The following is a 19109-nucleotide window of genomic DNA, read 5'->3' on the forward strand; positions in this document are numbered from 1 at the left end:
TACCTGCAGCGTCATCTGTCTGGTGCAAATCTTGTATCGGCGATGCGGGGACGATGTGAGTGAGCAAGTGATTCCCTGTGAGAAGGTCAGCACATGAGCGTGCCGCTTACCCTGTAAAGGCTTTCACCTGAAGCCCGTGAGGTACGGGTGAGATTTATCAATCCCTGGCTTTGCAGAGCTGGTATATTTGGTTCCTGGACTGAATAGTTTCAATTAAACAATGGAGCAAGATGTTGCAGTAAATATTGTGAGTCTGCAATTCCTGGGCAAATACTGTATCACGGCATGGGGACGACCTGAGCAGCAGACTGTAGGTATGCTTTGGTAGATGCAAGTGCTGCAGTCAGACACCCAGAGGTCAGATTTCCTCGGGGCTGGGCTGGAGGTAATTACTGATAAGCACTTTTATGATGGGCTCTGGGCATTTTGCAGCTTTCACCCATCACTCATATTGCAAATTAGGGCTCAATCTTGTTTTCACTAAGTCAGTGATAAAACTCTTACTGATCTCAACGGGACGTATTCTATCTCTAAATGCATGTGTTACTTGCTGAGAAATATTTATCTGCTCTTGGGAATTCTGCCCAGCAGTGAGAGATGCTGTGGTGAGCTCCATGAATCAGATCCGTTGTGCTCAGTTCGGGCTGGGGGCAGCATAACCTGCTGACGGGTGACTTAACTGATACGGCAGAGGTATCATGATTTGAAAAACAGGGGGTAATAGATCAAGTGATTGTACACTGGTATTTGTCCTTACACTGCTCCGGATCTGCCTGGCCTCTTCCATCCATCTCTAGCAGCTGCTAGACCCGGGCAAGTTGGAGTTGCTGCCTTAATCCAGGCTGTGCAGATGTGGCCGTGGTACCAGAGCGGATCCTTTCTCAGAGGCCTGGGTATCTGTGAATATCACTGCTCTGTGCAAGTGAGAAGTTTCTCATCCAAAAGGATGCATCTTTCTCCTTCGTGTAGTTTTCAAGGTTCACACCAACCAAGCAGACAAATGCCTTAAGGCACTTCCATTCCTGCAGAGCTGGCACAGGGCACGGGCGGTCGCCGTGCGTACAGCATCAGCAAGAGGCTAGTGGGAGAACTGCGTGCCGATCAGTTCTGCAAAAGACTTCTTTAGGGTAATATAAAGTGTTCAGCTTGCAAGTTTCTATATATTTGCTGCAGAACTGGCAAAAAATGGGCAAGGAGGGCTAGGGAGAGATGTTTTCAGCATTTTTAAAGGTCCTTTGTCCCCAGAAGATTTCTAATCAAAAATCTGACAAGGTCAGTTCCTCCTGGGGTAGGGCCTAAGGCTTCGGTTTAGGAAACAGCCAGTCTTTTCATCTCCTAATTTCAGCTGAGTCTCTGCTCTCCGTGGATCTGAAATCTCCAGTTGACAACACAAATCAACAGATCCATTCCTACAAATGATATAATATGTTCAAAATAGATGACCTTTTGTTATGTAAGGATGCTAAAATATCCTGTACCATCTTGATGCTTCCAAGTGGATGTTTTTCTCTTCTTTGTCTGTTCTGCGGTACCAGCAGTGACTAACTGCTGGTTTATCAGTTGCTTTAACCGGTGCAAGAACAGATTTACATTTTTAGTTCCTCTTCCCAGTGTTGCGGTTAGCAGTGTCGGGGAACTCGATAGCAGGTCAATAGCTCAGTTTTGGGGTTTGAGGTGGTTTAAAGCGGTGTGTACTGGGCAAGCAATGCTTTATTCTGAAGTAATCTGCCTTTACGGGAAATGTGCTTTATTTTTAAGTCTTCCTAGGCACCTTACTAGAGAACATCTTGTGGGTATTTTTCAGAAGAGAAAGAAAGTGTAGGGAGCAGTGCTTCATTTAATTTGAACTTTGAGTCTTGAAAGGACTTGTTCAACCAAACTGCTAAAAGCGGCTGATCAGGGGATGTTTGCTTTCAAGCCAATTAGCAGTTTGAGAACCTTCAATGGCCTGCGATGAGCCTTTCCTCCCCCTTAATGCAAATACGTCTGCAAAGAGAATTTGTGAAGTAGCAAAATCAGTGAAAGTCATTCTTACTTTCTCAAGTAACTGTAACAAATTTCAAAGTGTTAAAATAATTACTTGTTAACTTCTAGCACATTGGATTCAAATTAAGGCACAAAACACTCAGTGTAGAAAAGCACCCTCAGCAAAAAGAGCCACATAACCATAAGGCCTCCTAATCAATGACTCACACTAAGATTTTAGCGGTCTGATTTATTAAAAAAAAAAAAAGCCTGCACAGTTATTTGTCATTTGTAATGCTGGTAATTTACAGGAGCGTTCAGGGAATTGGTTACCACACCGGAATTAGGCGTGCATGGACACCCACTGGGGAATGGGTGTGGAGCACTTGGTGCAAGTCCCAGCTGAACTCTTTGCAGTGTGTTGCCAGAGTCAGAAGGTGCCTGTGTGCTCAACTTGCAAACCAGCCAGCTGGGGCTTTCTGCCTAGAAATGGAAAGAAACAAAGACAGCAGTAACTGTGCCAGAGCCAATGGTGGATTTACTGACCTCATCCAGAGGTTGTCTCTAGGGCTATCCCATCCACATTAACTGCAAACTAATTTTACATTGGGAATAAAGATGACTTAATAGGAAACCAATGGCATGGGAAAGACAGAGACAGAAAACACATTAAAATTTGAAATTAATGCTAGTTTTGTCCACAGATACAACTGAAATGACCCATGGAAGAAATTATCCCATGAACAGTTTTCAACCACCTGGATCAAAATAAATAAAAATAAAATCTCAACTCCATGGAAATACATTCCAAAATATCACTTTTTTTCACATTTCTTGATGGCAGAAATGCTGAGGGAGTTAGTGCACAGCCTGGCAGAGCAAGGCTGGTGTGGGGTGGTCCTTCTTGAGCTGGAGCGTCTTGCTGAGCTTGTTTCTGTCCTCTATATTGATTTGAATTTTAATGCATGCCAAGGGCACCTTCAGCTTTCAGAAAGGCATCGTTGTTACCAAAGACTTGAAATTGATAACAGCAGTAAGTAATTCCTTGGGAGCTGCTGGTGGTGCTGCTGCCCAGGCTCATGCACTAGAGGCCAGTATGGCAAGTCCTGTGCTCCAGTGCACGTTTAATGTAATACATGCATTGATTTGTGCCAACACAGTGGTAAAGATAAGAGACAAGTAGCTATATACTACTCTCTTCCAATTATTGAACTGGAGCAACTGCTACAGAAGCAAATATATGTCACTGGACTCCTGCAAAAATAAATTACAATAGTGAATGCTACTGACTGCAACAATTTGGAGGCCTATAAGCCAGTTGAGAAACTTCTATTAATACTGCTGTTATTGATGTGTGAAATATAACCTCTGCCCCTGGTTTCTGACAGATGGTCTACTTGTTGTGCTGCTGCAAGAGCAGGTCAGGGCGAGGCCAGGACGGAGGTTTGGTGGCTGCTGTCGGAGCATCTTGCACCATCCGCCTCCTCTTCACACCATACCGACACCGTAAAGACACTCAGGCTGTCAGGTTTTTGTGTGGACTGGGTGACCCATATGTGCCCATCAAGAGAGTATGGTGTGACAGAAGGCACTGGCACCAGCCCTCCTAGGGGAAGCAACACCTCCTGAGTCCCCCTGGAGACCGTGCTCGTCCCAGTGGCTGCAGCGTGCAGAGCCTGGGGTGTCCCACAGCTGGAGGGGACGGCCGTCCTTCGGGCTTGTGTTTAACTCAGCTGTCCTGCTCCTGTCAGCCAGCTCTGTCCTCCTGCTCTGTCTGACATAAAGCTGCCCCAGTGGCACACCGTGGCCACACAAAAAGGCTGGTGCCAGCTTGCGCAGCCTGCTGCTGTTCCCTGCCCAGCAGTGCTCACCTAGCAGGGCCCTGAGCATTCCTGCACCGAGTGCGAGCGTTGTTTGCTACGTTTCTTTCAGCCTAATTTCTCAATCCAGTTTTACAGAGCTTGATTGGCATTAAGGATGCAGGAAGGCTTCTTCATTTGCTTTCAAATTAGTTAAATTAGGAAATAATTGAGCAGGAGAAGGCAGGAATTAATACCAGGTTTTCAATGCAGGTCTGAAAGTGGCTGAAGGGCAGAAAGCAGATTGTGGTAGGAGACATGGTGCTGAGCAGAGAACCAAGTGTTTTGCTAAAAGAGATGCTATTCGGCTGGAGGGAAGGTTTCCCTGGAGTTTCTACAGATTATTTTTGTGTGTCTTCAAATAATTGTATTTTCTGTGGTTGCTAGACGCTGAAGTAAGAATGTACTAATTAAAAAGAAAATGACAAAAATGTAATAGGGGAAGCATTGAAGTACTTGGAGTAATAAAGAGAGGAAGTCAGGGCAAAGTATTTAAAACCACAGTCTTTTAACACTGTGCTAACCAAATATTAGCAGGATGTTGACCAAAGACACTTCTGATACTGGAATTTCCCCAGGAATATTTAAGGACGCTGCAGTGAGCAATACCTGAATTTTCCACTGCAACTGAAGCTCCTTTGCTGTCCTGTGTGTCTCCTACACGGTCTCCTGCCTGTAGTAGCCACCACAGACACTAGGTCAGTGGGAGGCTGCCTCCAAGAGAAAGTTAGCAGTGCCCACAGAAGCACTTTTATGGCAGGGAGGATCTGTGTGGGGAGGGGACGAGAATGAAATAGGATTATTATTATTTTTTTTAACCTGCAAGGGCTACTGCAGGCAGAGAGGTGGAGAGCGGGGAGGGGAATCTTGGCAGCGTGGGACCCTCGCTGCAAACCCACCAACCTTCCTGGAAGACAGCAGCAAGGAAACACCTGCGGCGCTGCCCTGCTCGGCAGAGGCATCCACATGTCTAAGCAGCGAGCGTCGAGCCCTTCAGATGCAGCCCGCGTAGCACATGTTGCTGGGGCTGTCATGGTGAGCGCCCGGTACCAAAGTACAGCCTCGCATAAAACCTACACAAGCTGCCGGTGTGTAAATTAGAGTTGCCCTCAAGTAAAGACAGGGAAAACTCATGTAAATGATGTATTCAGTATTTATGAATTACGTCCTAAGAGATTTCTGTCAGCTAAACTCACTCGGTAATGGGCAGCGGACTGTCTGTTGTTCAAATCGTTAATAATTAATGCAGGCTCAGAAGAATTTTATGTTAACATAAAAAATACATAACTTCTGCTCCTGATTGTCCCTCCAGAATCACGGTTTTGGATGACGGAAGCCTCCGGATTGTCAACGTCACCAAAGCCGACGCGGGAAGCTACACCTGCGTGGCGACCAACCACTTCGGCACGGCGAGCAGCACGGGCAGTCTGGTTGTGAAAGGTAACGTGGCTCTTACCGCGGGCGAGTGGGTGAGCAGTACCCTGCCATGGCTTCTGCCAGCTCCCGGGGCAGCCACATGCGTGCTGCTCCTTCCCCGGCACTGCTGAGCCGAGGCAGCCTCGTGGCAGTTGCAGGTTCTTCCACGGTCTGGCTCTCCTGGCTGCAAAACAGCCTCGTGTGTCAGGGACAGGAATTCCAGGTGTTTATTCACGAGTATTCTGAGTTTTTCCATCATTTTTTTTTTCAAAAGCAGAAGCTATAATGTTTGACAAAGACGTTTAAAGTAATAATTTGTTTAAATAGAGTGACGCTGACAAATGACTTAAATTAATTTTTGCCCTGCTTATAAGTAGTCCTATGTCTGAGGAATTATTATAGGTAACGAGTATATAGATTATTACACTTATAATAGGTCTCCTTCTCCTTGTTTGAGGAAAAAACTATATTGGATAACAAATCAGGATGATTGATTACAAAGCAATAAATCAATCACGAAGCTCTAATGCTGTCAGTTTCAATTCTCCCATGTATTGGCACTGATGGATAGTATTTGGTTAGAGGGTCTTCTCATCAATTATTTGTGGGGTGTACAGGGAATACTTTAAAATGTTTCAATGCAAGTTTTAATCCCTGTTTTTTAGTCAGAGCACATTCCAGCAAGTAATGTCAGGCAAGTGCTGATAAAGCTGGTGAGCCCCTATTGTATTTATGAGCTGCAGGTGACACTGGTACAGCAGCAGCTTTCTTCTCAGGGCAAAATATGTGCCTCTGATTTAGCTATGCCGTTAGGTATTATAGTTACGGGGTTTCTGAGTAGGTTGTATGGCATTTGTCCATGCCCACATCAGTGTCTGCAAACAAAAATAGAGGTGAGTGAAGATCAGACTTGATTTCCACGTGAGCTGACTCTGCCTTTACTTACTCTGCGTTGTCTTGAGGAGGAACCTGTAGCAAATAGCTAAGAAAGCAGTGCTCAGGGAAAGCAGGCGCAACAAAGCCCAGGTCTGTTATTGCAAGGGTTGATCACCAACTGTCTGCCCCAGAGCAAAGCTGGTCAGCAGAATGGGGAGCGCAGCCTGGACCTCTTCCCTGGGAACCCGGTGGAGGTGGAGCGTCTTCGTGGCAGGAGGGTCCACATTTCACCCACAGCTGGTGCCATCCCATATCTCAGTGCTGCAGGATGCCCACGCACTTGGGTTTGGGTCTGCAGCACCTCTGCAATTCACTGACTGCTTGTGGCACCCTAAAAAAGCCAGTCATTAAAAACAGGACTGTGTTTCCTCGCTGCTATCAGTCACGCTTCTGTAATTCATGGCTTGCCCTCCCTTATTAGTAGTACTCAAGGAACAGGCAGTAACTCCGGGCATGAAGTTCGCAGCTATTCTACCCGATCTTTGGGCTCACATGGTTTACAAATCACTTTGCTTTGCGGTGAGGTTATAAAGGATTAGCAAGTGCTTTTTTCTCCCTCAGTGCTCCGTTTTCACTCGGTTCCATTAGCATTAATGGGAGTGACACATGTGCATGAAGCAGAGAATAAACTCTTAAGCCCGGGATGTGGATATTAACAGCAGGCTGAGAAATGCAATTTCAAAGTCTATCCCATAAAAAGTATAAAAGAGCAGAAACTATTCTGAACTCCAAATGAACTGTGTAAAATACTCTATTTTATACCGAAATGCTTGAGTTTCTCCGCCCTAAGTAAAACACAGGCAAGTTTTGACAGAAATATGACTGAATACCTTACTTTAACTCAGTTTTGTGGTGTAAAAAAGACTAATTTATCAGCTGATGAGTTTTTTGACCTTAAGATGTGCTTATATTCTCTCCTAACTCATCTTTTGTCATTGAGTAAAAAACTGTGAAGGTCAAAAGACATTTTTTCTAACCTTCCTCTGTTCTTCCATTAACATTGCAGGTTCTGTCTCCCTCTCTCTCTTTTTTTTAATTTTCTTTCTCTCTCAGGGAGAGATGTCGACAGTGTCAAAGACAGTGTAGGCAAGGATGGAAGGAGGAGGAGAATATCTGCTACACCAGAACCAAGGAGCTTAAAATAAATCTCTGGCAAACAACCAGAGAGGGATGAATAAATATTCATATTATGCATGACTAGACAGCTTACAAAATATGAAATTCTGATGGGTGCCCATAGGGCTGTGTATTAACATGCTGTTGTCAGAGCTGTTGAGCCTCAGTGGCTTCCCGAACCAGTGAGGTTGTGTTTTGGGTTTCTTTTGTTGGTTTGTTCTCAGTGAGAACCATTCTGGCCTCTGAGACCTAAAATCTTGCAGACTTGCCTGTATGGTTTGACCTTTAAATTAAAAAGCAGGATTGAATTTGTAAGGATGGAGGAGAATCCCACAGACTGTCTTCAGAGCTATGTAAAACACGGCATGTATTTACATGTAATACATAAATATTAATTTTCCATCTTTCTTTTTCCATTTTTACTGTACTCGAGGCTAAATGTTCAATTTTTCCTACACATAGCAAAGCTATAGACTTTCTCAGCACCAGGGGATTACATGACAAAGAGTATAAACAGGCGTATACTGTACAATACAAGTTTATTTGTATTTAATGCAGTTGTATAAATTGGCTAATATAGCAGCGGCTCTGAAATAGGAAGCTAATTTCAAGATGCTGCAATAGAAGCTCTGAATATGCTAAATGCGAGGAGAGGCCGAGGGAAGGAGCTGCTCCTGGCCGGGATGTCCCAGCCACAGCGTGATTTGTTCCCCAGGGACTGGCCAAGGAAGGCCCCAGCTCCCTCCTCTTGAGCATGACTCCATGCGTTGGTTAAGTGGTGTAGTTGGCACCAAGTGGTGTACTTGGAGAACCGTTCTATTGCAAACACTTCAGTTTCCCTTTAGCGATGACTGAGACCCAAATGCAGGTTTGCGGGCAGCAGTAGTTACGGAAGAAGCAGAGAAAATGAGCTAATGACTTGAATGCAGATGGTAATAGCCTATCACCACCATTTTTTCACAGGACAAGAAAATTCTTGTCACACAGCTTGTTTGCCAGCAGACCTGCTAAATAACTTGAGAAGTCTGTGACAAAGTTGATGGCCAGCTTTGCTGCGGAGATGTTGGAGGGGAGCAGAACACGGGCATCTGATGCTGGGGAGCACCCTCAGTAGACGCATGTGGCTGGTCCTCGAGTGTTTCCTTCCTTGAATCTAGTGGTTCAACCTCTAGCTTCATGGCACAGCTCTCCATGGTGAGCTGTCGTGCCCCAGCAGACCGGTGGTGGCAGGGGTCTGCAGGGTCCTTACCCGGTAACTCGGGTGGTGCCATCTGGAACCAGCCACAAAGGGGCCGTGGCTGCAGGACAGCAGAGGGAGGTGCTCCATGGTGTCAAAGCGCTCCAGCCTCCCAGAAACAGCTTCTCGTGCCATTTATTATCTGGTTGTGTTTGTAGAGCAGGAAGATCCCGTCCTTTCCAGTCCCCTTATCAGTATCTTAGAGTGAAACAGTATGCGAACGCTTGGTGGAGTCTGTAATTTCTGTTCCGGTAGTAAAGTGCAACAATACTGGTCATACTGTTTGGTAATATCGTTAAATCTCTGACAAGGGCAGGTTCCGATGACATTATTTGCCTGTTTCATTATGAAGCACTTTTAACATTTTTCTACTGCCGTTAGCTTGTCTCGTTTTGACTGTCATGGGAAGGCTCAAAGCAGTAAAAGCAAGAGAATTTTTGTTAGCCGGTATCTGTATAGTTTTAGCAGAAAAATAATACAAAGATAATGCCAGTAGGTTATTTTTTTCCTCATGCTTGAACAGACTGATTGTCTTGACTTTGTCCAGCACAGGGATCCAAATTATTTTCTATAAAATTGCATATTTTCCTTTCCAAGCCTATTCCTTTGTGTGAACATCAAATTGGTGTATTGCATTTAAAACTGAAGATTGATTAAGCACGGTAAATTTTATTCCATTATCATAGAATCATAGAATGGTTTGAGTTGGAAGGGACCTTAACGATCATCTAATTCCAAACCCCCGCCATGGGCAGGGACACCTCAAAGGACCTGTCAGAGACTTCAGTGGTACTGTCTTTAAACCTGATATTTTTGCTGTGTTATTCTGGCACTTTAAAAATAGCTGAGCTCATAGTTCAGAGGCCGTACTGTGCTCATCAGTGTGGGTGCAGACCCTTAAATTAATTTGATTTTTATGCTATTGGGGTCTAACAAATAAAACTCAGAAAATACAGAGATAAAAATCATATGGAAGATCATAGTCTCAGTGATATCCCTCATGGGTCTTAAGAGAATTGTTTTATTCTTTTGGAAATGTTTACACATTATCACACTTCACTTTTTTGTTGTTGGATATTCATAGGTAAAGTCAATCCAGAGTGAATATCCAGAGTGTTATGAGTTTTAATACTTGAGCACAGTTGCGTGTTTCTAACAGAATCCCTTCCACCCTTAGGATGATGTACAGGTCTGTTCATACCTTGTTTTATACTATAAAATCATTTATTTCCCTCGTCACAGACACGGATTCTGTATAACAGCCCTAAATCTCACTGTATGGCTATTTGGACTACTGAGATAGCAAATGCTGGACTTGCCTACAACTGATCCAGTTCTCTGATAGTGCCATTACTGACTTCATCAATACACAAGGTGCTGTTTAATAACCCTAATATCCCATTAGTCAAAAGTACGTGTAGCTTTTTTGAGATATATCTACCTACTGCTGCAGAAGTGTTGGGTGCATTAACAAAGTGTCTGTCCTTTTAGGGTACACCCTTGAACTGGATGTACAGGAACTGTGCGATGGTTTTACTTTGCAGTAGCACAAAATGCTAATCTTTCAGCAAGAAACTGCAGGTGTATTTTCATGAGTGTCCCTTTCATTTTTAATTAGTGAATAGAAATAACTTAGCACCGTGAATTTTACCAGCTTTGTTTGAGCTATAACTTGACTACTGAGTAATTGGGATATCAATTGCATGTGGGGACAAAGGGTGTTATTTTTTTCATAAGAGGGAGAATAAGCCTTCCACTAAGAAGGATTTTTTTGTCCGTTTGGCTGGTTTTTCACATTAACCACGGGGTTAATGCAAGAAATGATACTTAAATATGCTGACCCATTCAAGCATTGTCCATGTTACCAGAAATCCTCTATACCTCCCTGATGTTCCCCTTGTCAGATACATTGCTGCTTCTTTGCTTATATGGAAAGCTGTCCCAGGAAGCTATTGCAGGCATCTTCCGTACCATCTATACGTCGTGGGTTTAGAGGTCAGTCATTTTGAAACATGAATAGCCTTTCTGTCACACTTTCTGAGGTCTGTGTTGACCCAGCCATGTTTAAGGTCATGCAAGGTCTTCATTCTTCTTTCCTCACAGTTCAACTCAATCTAATTTAAATTCCTTTTGGTTATGTCTCAGTCCTTAAGAAAAAAAACTTAGTTAAATGACACCTAGTGTTGAAAGCAAAAAATATAATTTAAAAAAAGAGTTGCAGAGTTTAAAGTAATCTCAGAGTAGCACTTTAGGGCTGTCCATATATTATGGGCTTTTTGCAATTATGCTTGGTAGCATACAATGTATGTATTTGGCTGATACCAAAGGGAAGGGTTTCTACACAGAGACTTAGAACTCTGAAAAAGTCAAAAGATTTAGTACTGTTAATTTTTATTTTTACTTTTTTAGTAGTTGCTGGAAACCGTTTTTATATGTAGTCCAGATATGAATATTCGATTGCAAACCACAGTAAAGGTGATTATATGGTGCCTATCCAAAATTTCCTTCTGCAGTTGTAAGGAGCTTATGAAGTTTGTGTTTGAAAGCTGGCAGGTGCATCTACTCTGTGTGAGTTATACCTGAACCTGATAAATAGGTAGTTTTTTCCCCAGCTCTGCTCACACGAGGAGCTGAGGTCCTCAGAAAAATCAGGTCAGCCCCAAAGCACCCCAGGGAAGATGAAGTAACTGTGTATCATGTCAGCATTCCCATTTTTCTGACAGTTAATTGAAGAAAAAGGTTGTGATTGTTGCAAGATTACAGAAGGGGCAAAATGAGAAGCAGGTTCCCATCCGCTGCCAAGCCCTCCCCAAAGCCAGTACCCACCGGGCTGCTCGGACTGGCCTTGTGCTTTGGGTTTCCTCAACGTGAACTTGTCAGACACGACAGCCAGGAGCTTTTAACCGTGTTGTGCCAGGAAAGGCCCGTGGCCTTGCTTAATCATTGATGAGGATCACAGCAAGCATCCAGGGGTGCGGCATTGGGTTGTCACAGGGGTATTTCCATCGGCCTCTTTGGGGACGTGTCGTAGCACGGTGTTGTGGGCAGACCATCACGTGAGGCTCAACTCACAGACACTCGTGAATGAGCAGTGCCACGAGGTCTGCTTCTTGGAAGGGGGAGAAAAAAATAGGTCAGCTCCTAAGGACAAAAGCAGTAAGTGGCAAAGAAACATGTAAATGAAATAAACTGTAAAATGCCGATGGTTATCTCTTAGGGCTAGCTGAATGAAGTTAGTTTTTTTTCTTGTAAACACTTACTGATCATAACAAATAAAACTTGTAAACACAATATAACTGTTAGGCTTCATTAAATTTGCAGCAGACAATTAATTTTTTTCAGGCAATTCAAATGGTCTTCTGTAGTACTGACTCAGTTTAATTGAACGTATTACCACAAGCAGACAATAAGAAATATATTGAAGATATCCATCTGGCTTGCATTGAAAACCTAGTGCGTTTCATTTTCTGTGGCTGTCACAAGCCTTACTAATTGCCTCATTTTGGCTGTTTTACAGTTAGTGTGATTTAGCCATTAATGTGATAAAAGTCATCTCGGTGAAGAGCTTGATATTAAAAAGCATAGATCTCCAGCCTATCTCTCCTGCCAATTTTGGACCTATCTATAGCATTATTAGAGTTATATTTTTAAAAGCAGAAATACAAATATATTGACTCTTATGGAGTTGCTTCTCCAGGATCTTTACCTATCAAATTCTGCTGTACAGAGAGCCAGTCGGCATGAAACATTTGCTCTGGGTATATGCAGCTGATTCTTCTCCTGCTTCTCCCTGCCTTCCCCTTTCTGCTCTGTGTCCCTGCAACCTCCAGACAATCTTTAGTCACGTTGGGGGTCTTGAAACTGGTAACTGCACAGACAAAAAAAAAGAAAGTCAAGATGAGCAATTGGCTGATGCTTATAAATATTTCCAATTCAGCACATAAACATGTGGGAAAAAATAATTTCTTTTGGAAAAGTTCAGCCATTATATCTGTATAACATGTAAGGTTAAAAAAAAAATCCCATTTTTATTGTCTATTTTTGTCTTAAGCCCCCCATGATATTGCAGGGTCAGCATCATTACAACCTCTCCTGCATAAAATGACTTAGAATAATTCCTTACAAAGCTCAGCAGTTTCTTTTTAGATATTTTCTTGTCCTCTCCCCTTCGAAAAAAGCAGGAACTTCAGGAGTTGACTCAGTCATCAATAGAGGATTGGGTTGTTTAGCTCATCATTGAAGATCAAATCCATACATCTCTTGAAAAAGGAGATGACCTATAGGTTAAACACAGACTCTTAATGAGACGAAAGCAGGTTAATTAACACTTTTCATCAACTTGCTTCAATTTATTTTAACATGATCCATTTCAGAAAGGTTAAAATATTTTTCAGTTTTTGAATACAAATGAAAATCCAGCATAGTTAAAATGAAACCACAGATCAGAGACTTCTGATATATATTTTAATCAAAATAGATGTAGCGCATTCACTTACGTGTTTGTCCTTATGTATGGCATTGTATATAAAACATAAGCAATAAATACTTTGTCCAGTAGTTCATTTCATAACTAAAGAAGACTAGCCGGAGCTTGTTAACTGGAAATTATTATCTGACTGGGGACACTTACAAATTCATAAGAAAAGGAATACATTTGACTTAACGTTTTCCACCCATTTCCCTAGCTAGTAGCTGCAGAGAATTAATTTAGATTCCAAAGAGCTACAAGGAGAAGCAGGAAAAGCTGAGGTCTGTAGGACGAGCCAGAATCGTGCGGTCTGGTTAACGAGGCAGTGCCACCACGCTGAGCAGGCCAGAAGTGTGCTCAGTAGATTAAATCAGTTGGAGGTAGCTGAACTGATGGACCTCTCCCGTGTCGGCGGGCTCTGCCGGTTACATTTCGGGCTGTTGGCTCTGCACACAGACTGGCTGCGGAGGAATAAAGGAGTCCTGATGGGCCGGCCATAAGGGGCCATATTCTCACTTCCTGCAACCTTGCGTTTCTTAATGGAGTCACTGGGAATTGCTGGCAGTAGAAGATCTGTCTATCTCTTGGAGCTCTTAGTTTCTTGCAACTATTTTGGTCTCTAGAAAACTAAATGTGGCAATTGTACTGCCATGGGATATAAATCCCATGTATCTATCTTCTTTTTGCTCATTCAAGACTTTGCATTGTAAGTCTACTAACATTATGAGTTTGATCTTCATCCCAAAGGAGGATACAGTTTATCCTTCTCCAAGGCATGCGGTGGAATGAACTTCCAAATGTGAGCTGCGCAGGAATCCCACAAATCATGAGTAACTCAGGGCCATGCTCTAAGAGAAAACAATACAACAGAGAAAACTGAGATCACTGTAGCGTCGTGGAAGATGGGAGTAGGTGTCCCTACAGCCGCTTCTCTCCACGCCTGAGTAATTCAGTCTGGCTGTGCAGTTAGGGATGGAGGAGCTAATGATGTAAATATTACATGCATTGAGCAAATTACTGCCAGTCTCCATTTCAGGTGAGAGATGAAGGAATCTCTGCGGGAGAATAAAGAGTAGAAGTGGTAATGACTCTGCTACTTCTAAGAACTTTATATCCTAGAAAATAGTGACTGAGAACAGACTGGCCTGAAGGCTATGGTTTTTACATCAAAGATACAGAGGAAGTGTTTAGAGAGCACATTTTGTGTAGTAGGAGGAAAATTTGTGAGCGGTGAAGAAAAGAATCTGGGACAGTACTTGGGGAAATATCGGTCCTTTTGTACATTTCCTCAGAAGCATTTCTGGAAGCAGCTTAGCAGAACCAAACTTCTGAGGTTTTGAACAATTTTGACTTTTTTTGTCTGGGCCTAGCTGGATTGGAAAGAGGAATCTAGTGACAGTTTACTCAAAGTTGCTTATCAGACAATAATATCCAAGTGGCACGTGGATAAAGACTGTGTATGATGGTTCTTAACACGTTACAGAGTAACTAAAGCACTGCCCAACGGTGATGAAGTGGGGTTTGCAATATTAGAGACTTCTGCAACCTGATTTTCACCTCTTCTAATGCAATTTAAGTAAGATTTGAGCAATCCCATCAAAGTTAAGACTAGAGTTCCTTGTCTTAATCCCAAAATCATGACAGTAGAGAGAATTTAATATCAGAGGCCACCAGAATAGGTTAAGTTCTGGATGTGCTGTATCATAGTGTTCAAACCAGTTATGTGGGAACATGACATAAATACAAATCTTCGTGACTCAATGGCAGGTTGGTCCTGAAATACGAGGAAGTTCTGTCATTGAATTGTTTTGCCATGGCTTGGGTTGATTCTCTCTCTCTCTCTCTCTCACACACACGCACACTTGAAATATGAATTTTATTTTCATTTTGTTTGAAGTTTTTAATTGTATCATGAAGAGCTAATGATCAAAGCTGTAGGTTTTAGCACTGCTTTCTTCTAGCTTCATTGTGAATATATCTAAATATTAATCTTTATTAGAATTTATTTAGAAAGTCAGCAGTATTTCACCAGTGAAAATTTCAGTTCTTTTTATGTCTCAGTAGGAAGTCTCCGTAACAATTCAAGCCTGAATCCATTAGCCCTGATAACTAAACCATTTGCTGTAATTGAAGATGAATGACATTCCCTGCAGCAGAGAGCCACAAGTGGTAGTGTCAGGGAGAAATACTGTAGACCATGACTAAAGTCCTAGCAAAGTTGTGTGCTGAGAAGTGTGGGGCCAAACTCATCCATCACTGAAATCAGGCTGGAAGGAAAGACGGTAGGGCTGACGTGCTCTTTGTTCCTCCTCTTCCCTGTGTGTTTCTTTACAAGTTAGATCTTGATTATTGTTTTGAAGTGATGTGCATAAGAAAATTTTGACTAATTTGAAGTAAAATGCTACGCAACAGGAGGAATGTCAGGGACACTTTTTAATGATGCTCTGTGATGTATATTTATTCAGTAGTGTAGGAGCTGGGAATTTTGAGCAAGTTATAATGACAGGACAGTCTTGCAGGTTATTATTCTCATTCCACATTTGATCCTGCCTTGATCCTGCCCCTTTCTATAACATTAGTACTAGAGCTTCACCAACAAGAGAGCAAAACAATAGCACGTCCCTCAGAAAGGCTTCTCTTCTCAGTTCATCACTAATTGGGACATGGAGACACAAGCCACTGCCTTGCAAAAGAACAAAGCACATTGAGAGACAGTCTCACCTTCACCAGGAAACAAATTAGACCTCTGTGGCCCAGAAAATGTTTTTTAAAGGTTCGTTTTGTTCTTACAGTAACTTGATTTTTTTGGAAGTAGGTGTTTGGGCTTCAGTCTTGCCTGTGGTAGCAGAGGTCTCAACAGAGTTTCACGTAAATGTCTGTCTTAAATAAAAATATCTACTGTGCACAGCAGTGTCAGAAGACAAAACACTTTATAATGAAGGTCTTATATCTATTTGATAGGCTGGGTAAATAAGGCAGCAGAGGCTTTTAATGACTTGCTCAAGGTCAGAGAAGGAAAGTAAGGAGGAGAGCTCCTTTTATTCCCTTTCGCTCCAAGATCTGTTATCTTGCTGGCCACAGAGCAGGCTTGCTCTTCACTCTGTACTTTTCCCCCTCTTTTGCTTATCTAATTCTCCATTCAGTGTAATTCTGTTAAGCTTAATTGTTCGCATTTGGTTGTGATTCAAACTCTAAAAACTCAAACTAGTATTTAATAGGATGGTTCACATGCTGTGCTTGCCCCTAGCAGGAGCGATTTACAAGCCGGCAGTTTTGGATATGCTCCCTCTGCAAATAGCTACTAAATAGAGTTAAAATAGCTCTCTTTTTCTTGCTTTTCTTTTCCCTGTTGGCTGACTCAGTTCTTTGGATACTTGTAAATTCCAGAGGTTTGTAGCTGAGTTTGGGTAACTGCTATTGTGCTTTCCTAATTAGTTCTAAACTTGCAAGTACTTTCTGACAATGTGTAATATCCACAAGTTGGCCTGAATAGGCTTAAACTTTTCTGCTATTTATATGCAAAACCTGAATAAGAATTCAGTGTTATTATTAACTACAGACAGACATTTTCCATCTGAAAAAAAATGTTTTATTTAAACAAATTTTTAAAATGTTTTAAAATAGAAAAAAAAAAGAAAAAAAAACTATGTGTTACTGTGACAGCAATATTTTTTCTAAGTGCCCAGTTTCTTAAAAAGTTTGACTCTTTCATTTGAGGTTTACCTTTAAGCTGACCTGAGAAGATAGTTTTGAAATTGGAAGTAAGTAAAAAATAAAATTGCATAATTGATTGGCCTACCTGCCTGCAGATTAGGTTGTGTCTAGCCCTGCCCAGTGGACAACAACTTCTTAATTATGTCTTGTTGTCAGGATGTCATTTCCTGAGGCACTAGAGAAATGCCTAGATTTCTTTTTAGTGTAGATTGCATAAAGTTTGGGAATTACAGATTTTACTTCAGTGTGGTAGAGGCATTTCTCAATGGGAGCTACTTGCAAGAACTTCTACTAATTATATTCTAATTATAAAATAGTAGGAGCAGATGATGCTTTAGAGAAATACTTGGGTTGAGAGCATTCATGGGATTGATAATAACAACCCAACCAGCATATAAGCCATTGTAATAACACCATGAGACAGACACTCAGCGGTGAAAACTGAGCTGGACATTCTTCCTAATGACAGATAGCCAGGAGTTCAAGTGGGAAACTCTACATTGTTCCTGGGGTTTTTATTTTGAGTTTCGTGTCCCAGTGGAGATTCTAACCATTTAATGAACTAATATATTTGGTGCTTACTAAAATTAGTGAATCGTAGCCTGTTTTCTGTCCAGGAATCCTTCCTGGTGCTTTTTTTCTCTTAAAAATGAGCATATATTCAGTAGGTCACAGTTCTCTGCCTCCATAATGAAGACAGACAGACACAGTCACTGGAAATCAGTAAAAATGATTTAGCAAGGACAAAACTGTCTTGTTATTTTGTGGATGCAAGATTTTCCACATCCCTGCAGTGTTACCCCTCAGGAGACACTGACCATACTGAATTAGCAATGGAAATATTCAGTATCTTCTGCTGATGTGCAGCACGGTGCTCGTCGTTTCACATGTGACTCTTGGTGTTGATACCTAAGTTATGTCATCTTTCTGCTGGCTTTCATAAAGTATCCCCAGCCACTTTCAGTAAGACAGGTCCAACAGGGGGCAGGCAATGAAGTCTGCAAAGCATGCAAAAAATTGCTATGTTCCAATTTTATTTTCATCCCAGCGAGAATCTTTAGCCTGTTACCACAATGAATCTTATATTCAATGCTTTTGTAGTCTGCAGCATGTTGAGGTTCTCAGGGGAAAATCGAGGCCAAAAATCCCTAAACCAAATAGAAAACCAAATGAAATAAAAAGGAGGTGCTTCCCTTCAGCTGATTTTATGTTACAGCTTAAGGGGAGTTGGGGAGTTTTTTACTGCAGCATAGGATAGCCAAAATCCCAACATGAAGAATGTAGTGCTTGACTTAAGTTAGTGACATCCTTGAACATATACAGTTCCACATGCACACACACATATAATAAAGAAACAAAATAGATTGTGTGTAGGTACATGCTAGAATGAGACTGTGACATCCTCTGTGTGTGTGTGTATGGCTCTCTAGCATGTTCAGTCTGATTGTAAAAGGAGAGTATCACTGAGAACTGATTATATTATGTTTGAGAAATAAGAGGTGGTGACTTCCTACAAATTGCATGGCTGTATGAAATGGTATTTGTGTAGGTACCTGTATTACAGCTTGTATGGGAGTTTTACTAACTCTGGGTAAATATATTGATGTAGCAGTTAGTTTAAATGTTTGTTTTAACAAAGTTAAAACACATGGGAAATAAATTAGAATACCCTAAAATTTGCCCAGGATCTTAATGTAATAGTAAAAACTTTCCTGATTTCAGAGATATCGGTAGGTGCTCCCGCCCAGTCCTCCTTACTGGTAGGACTGGTGACTCACTGTGTTCACATCAGCTGCTTGAGAAGCTCAGTGTGTCTGGGGCCACTTGATAAATCACCTGTACACCCAGACTTGCTTATCCCAAGACATTCATGACAAATGCAAGGCTTGATCTGGATGGCATTAAGGGTCGTTAAGCTGTGAATCATTCACTGGGAAGCTGGAAATTCCAGCTAGTGATTTTCATGCCATTCTGTAGGTTTGACAGCTCAAGAGACATCAGCTCCTAATGACTCTTGACTTGGGATTTATTCTTGCATGTCAGCTTATTCCTAACATCTTGGTCCTGAGGAGGAGGGTGTAGATAACAGACATAGAACGCAGTTAGGAAAAATCTAAAAACATATTCTACCATAACAGTGCAAAGACCATGCCAGTCACTTTATAATGTCTCAGTTTGAATGCCTGCCTATCATATTATTGCTGCTCCATTTCTTTCTGAAATTTTCTATTTGTGGTCATTACCATTCTTAATGTATTTAAAAGCCCCATAAATCAACAATCCCAGCAGGCTAAGCTGCTCAAATGGAGAAAAATCTTCTGGCCCCAGCCCATGTACGTGGGCTGCACGACAGACTGCACGGTGCTGCATTTGCACAATTACCTGTGGCTTGTGTTAC

General features: G+C 42.0%; 1 protein-coding gene across 8 annotated transcripts in view; it reads left to right on the plus strand.

Annotated features, from left to right (window-relative positions):
- LOC310880372 (contactin-4) overlaps nt 1-19109 on the plus strand; it is a 300385-nt gene that overhangs the window by 259078 nt on the left and 22198 nt on the right. For all 8 annotated transcript variants that reach the window (XM_083796070.1, XM_083796077.1, XM_083796071.1 and 5 more), the window contains one exon: nt 5137-5264. In XM_083796070.1, the coding sequence (XP_083652196.1) occupies nt 5137-5264 (128 nt within the window). The remainder of the gene's footprint in view (nt 1-5136; nt 5265-19109) is intronic.

The sequence above is a fragment of the Anser anser genome, assembly GCF_964211835.1.
Source record: "Anser anser genome assembly, chromosome: 12".
In the NCBI taxonomy this organism is placed as follows: domain Eukaryota; kingdom Metazoa; phylum Chordata; class Aves; order Anseriformes; family Anatidae; genus Anser; species Anser anser.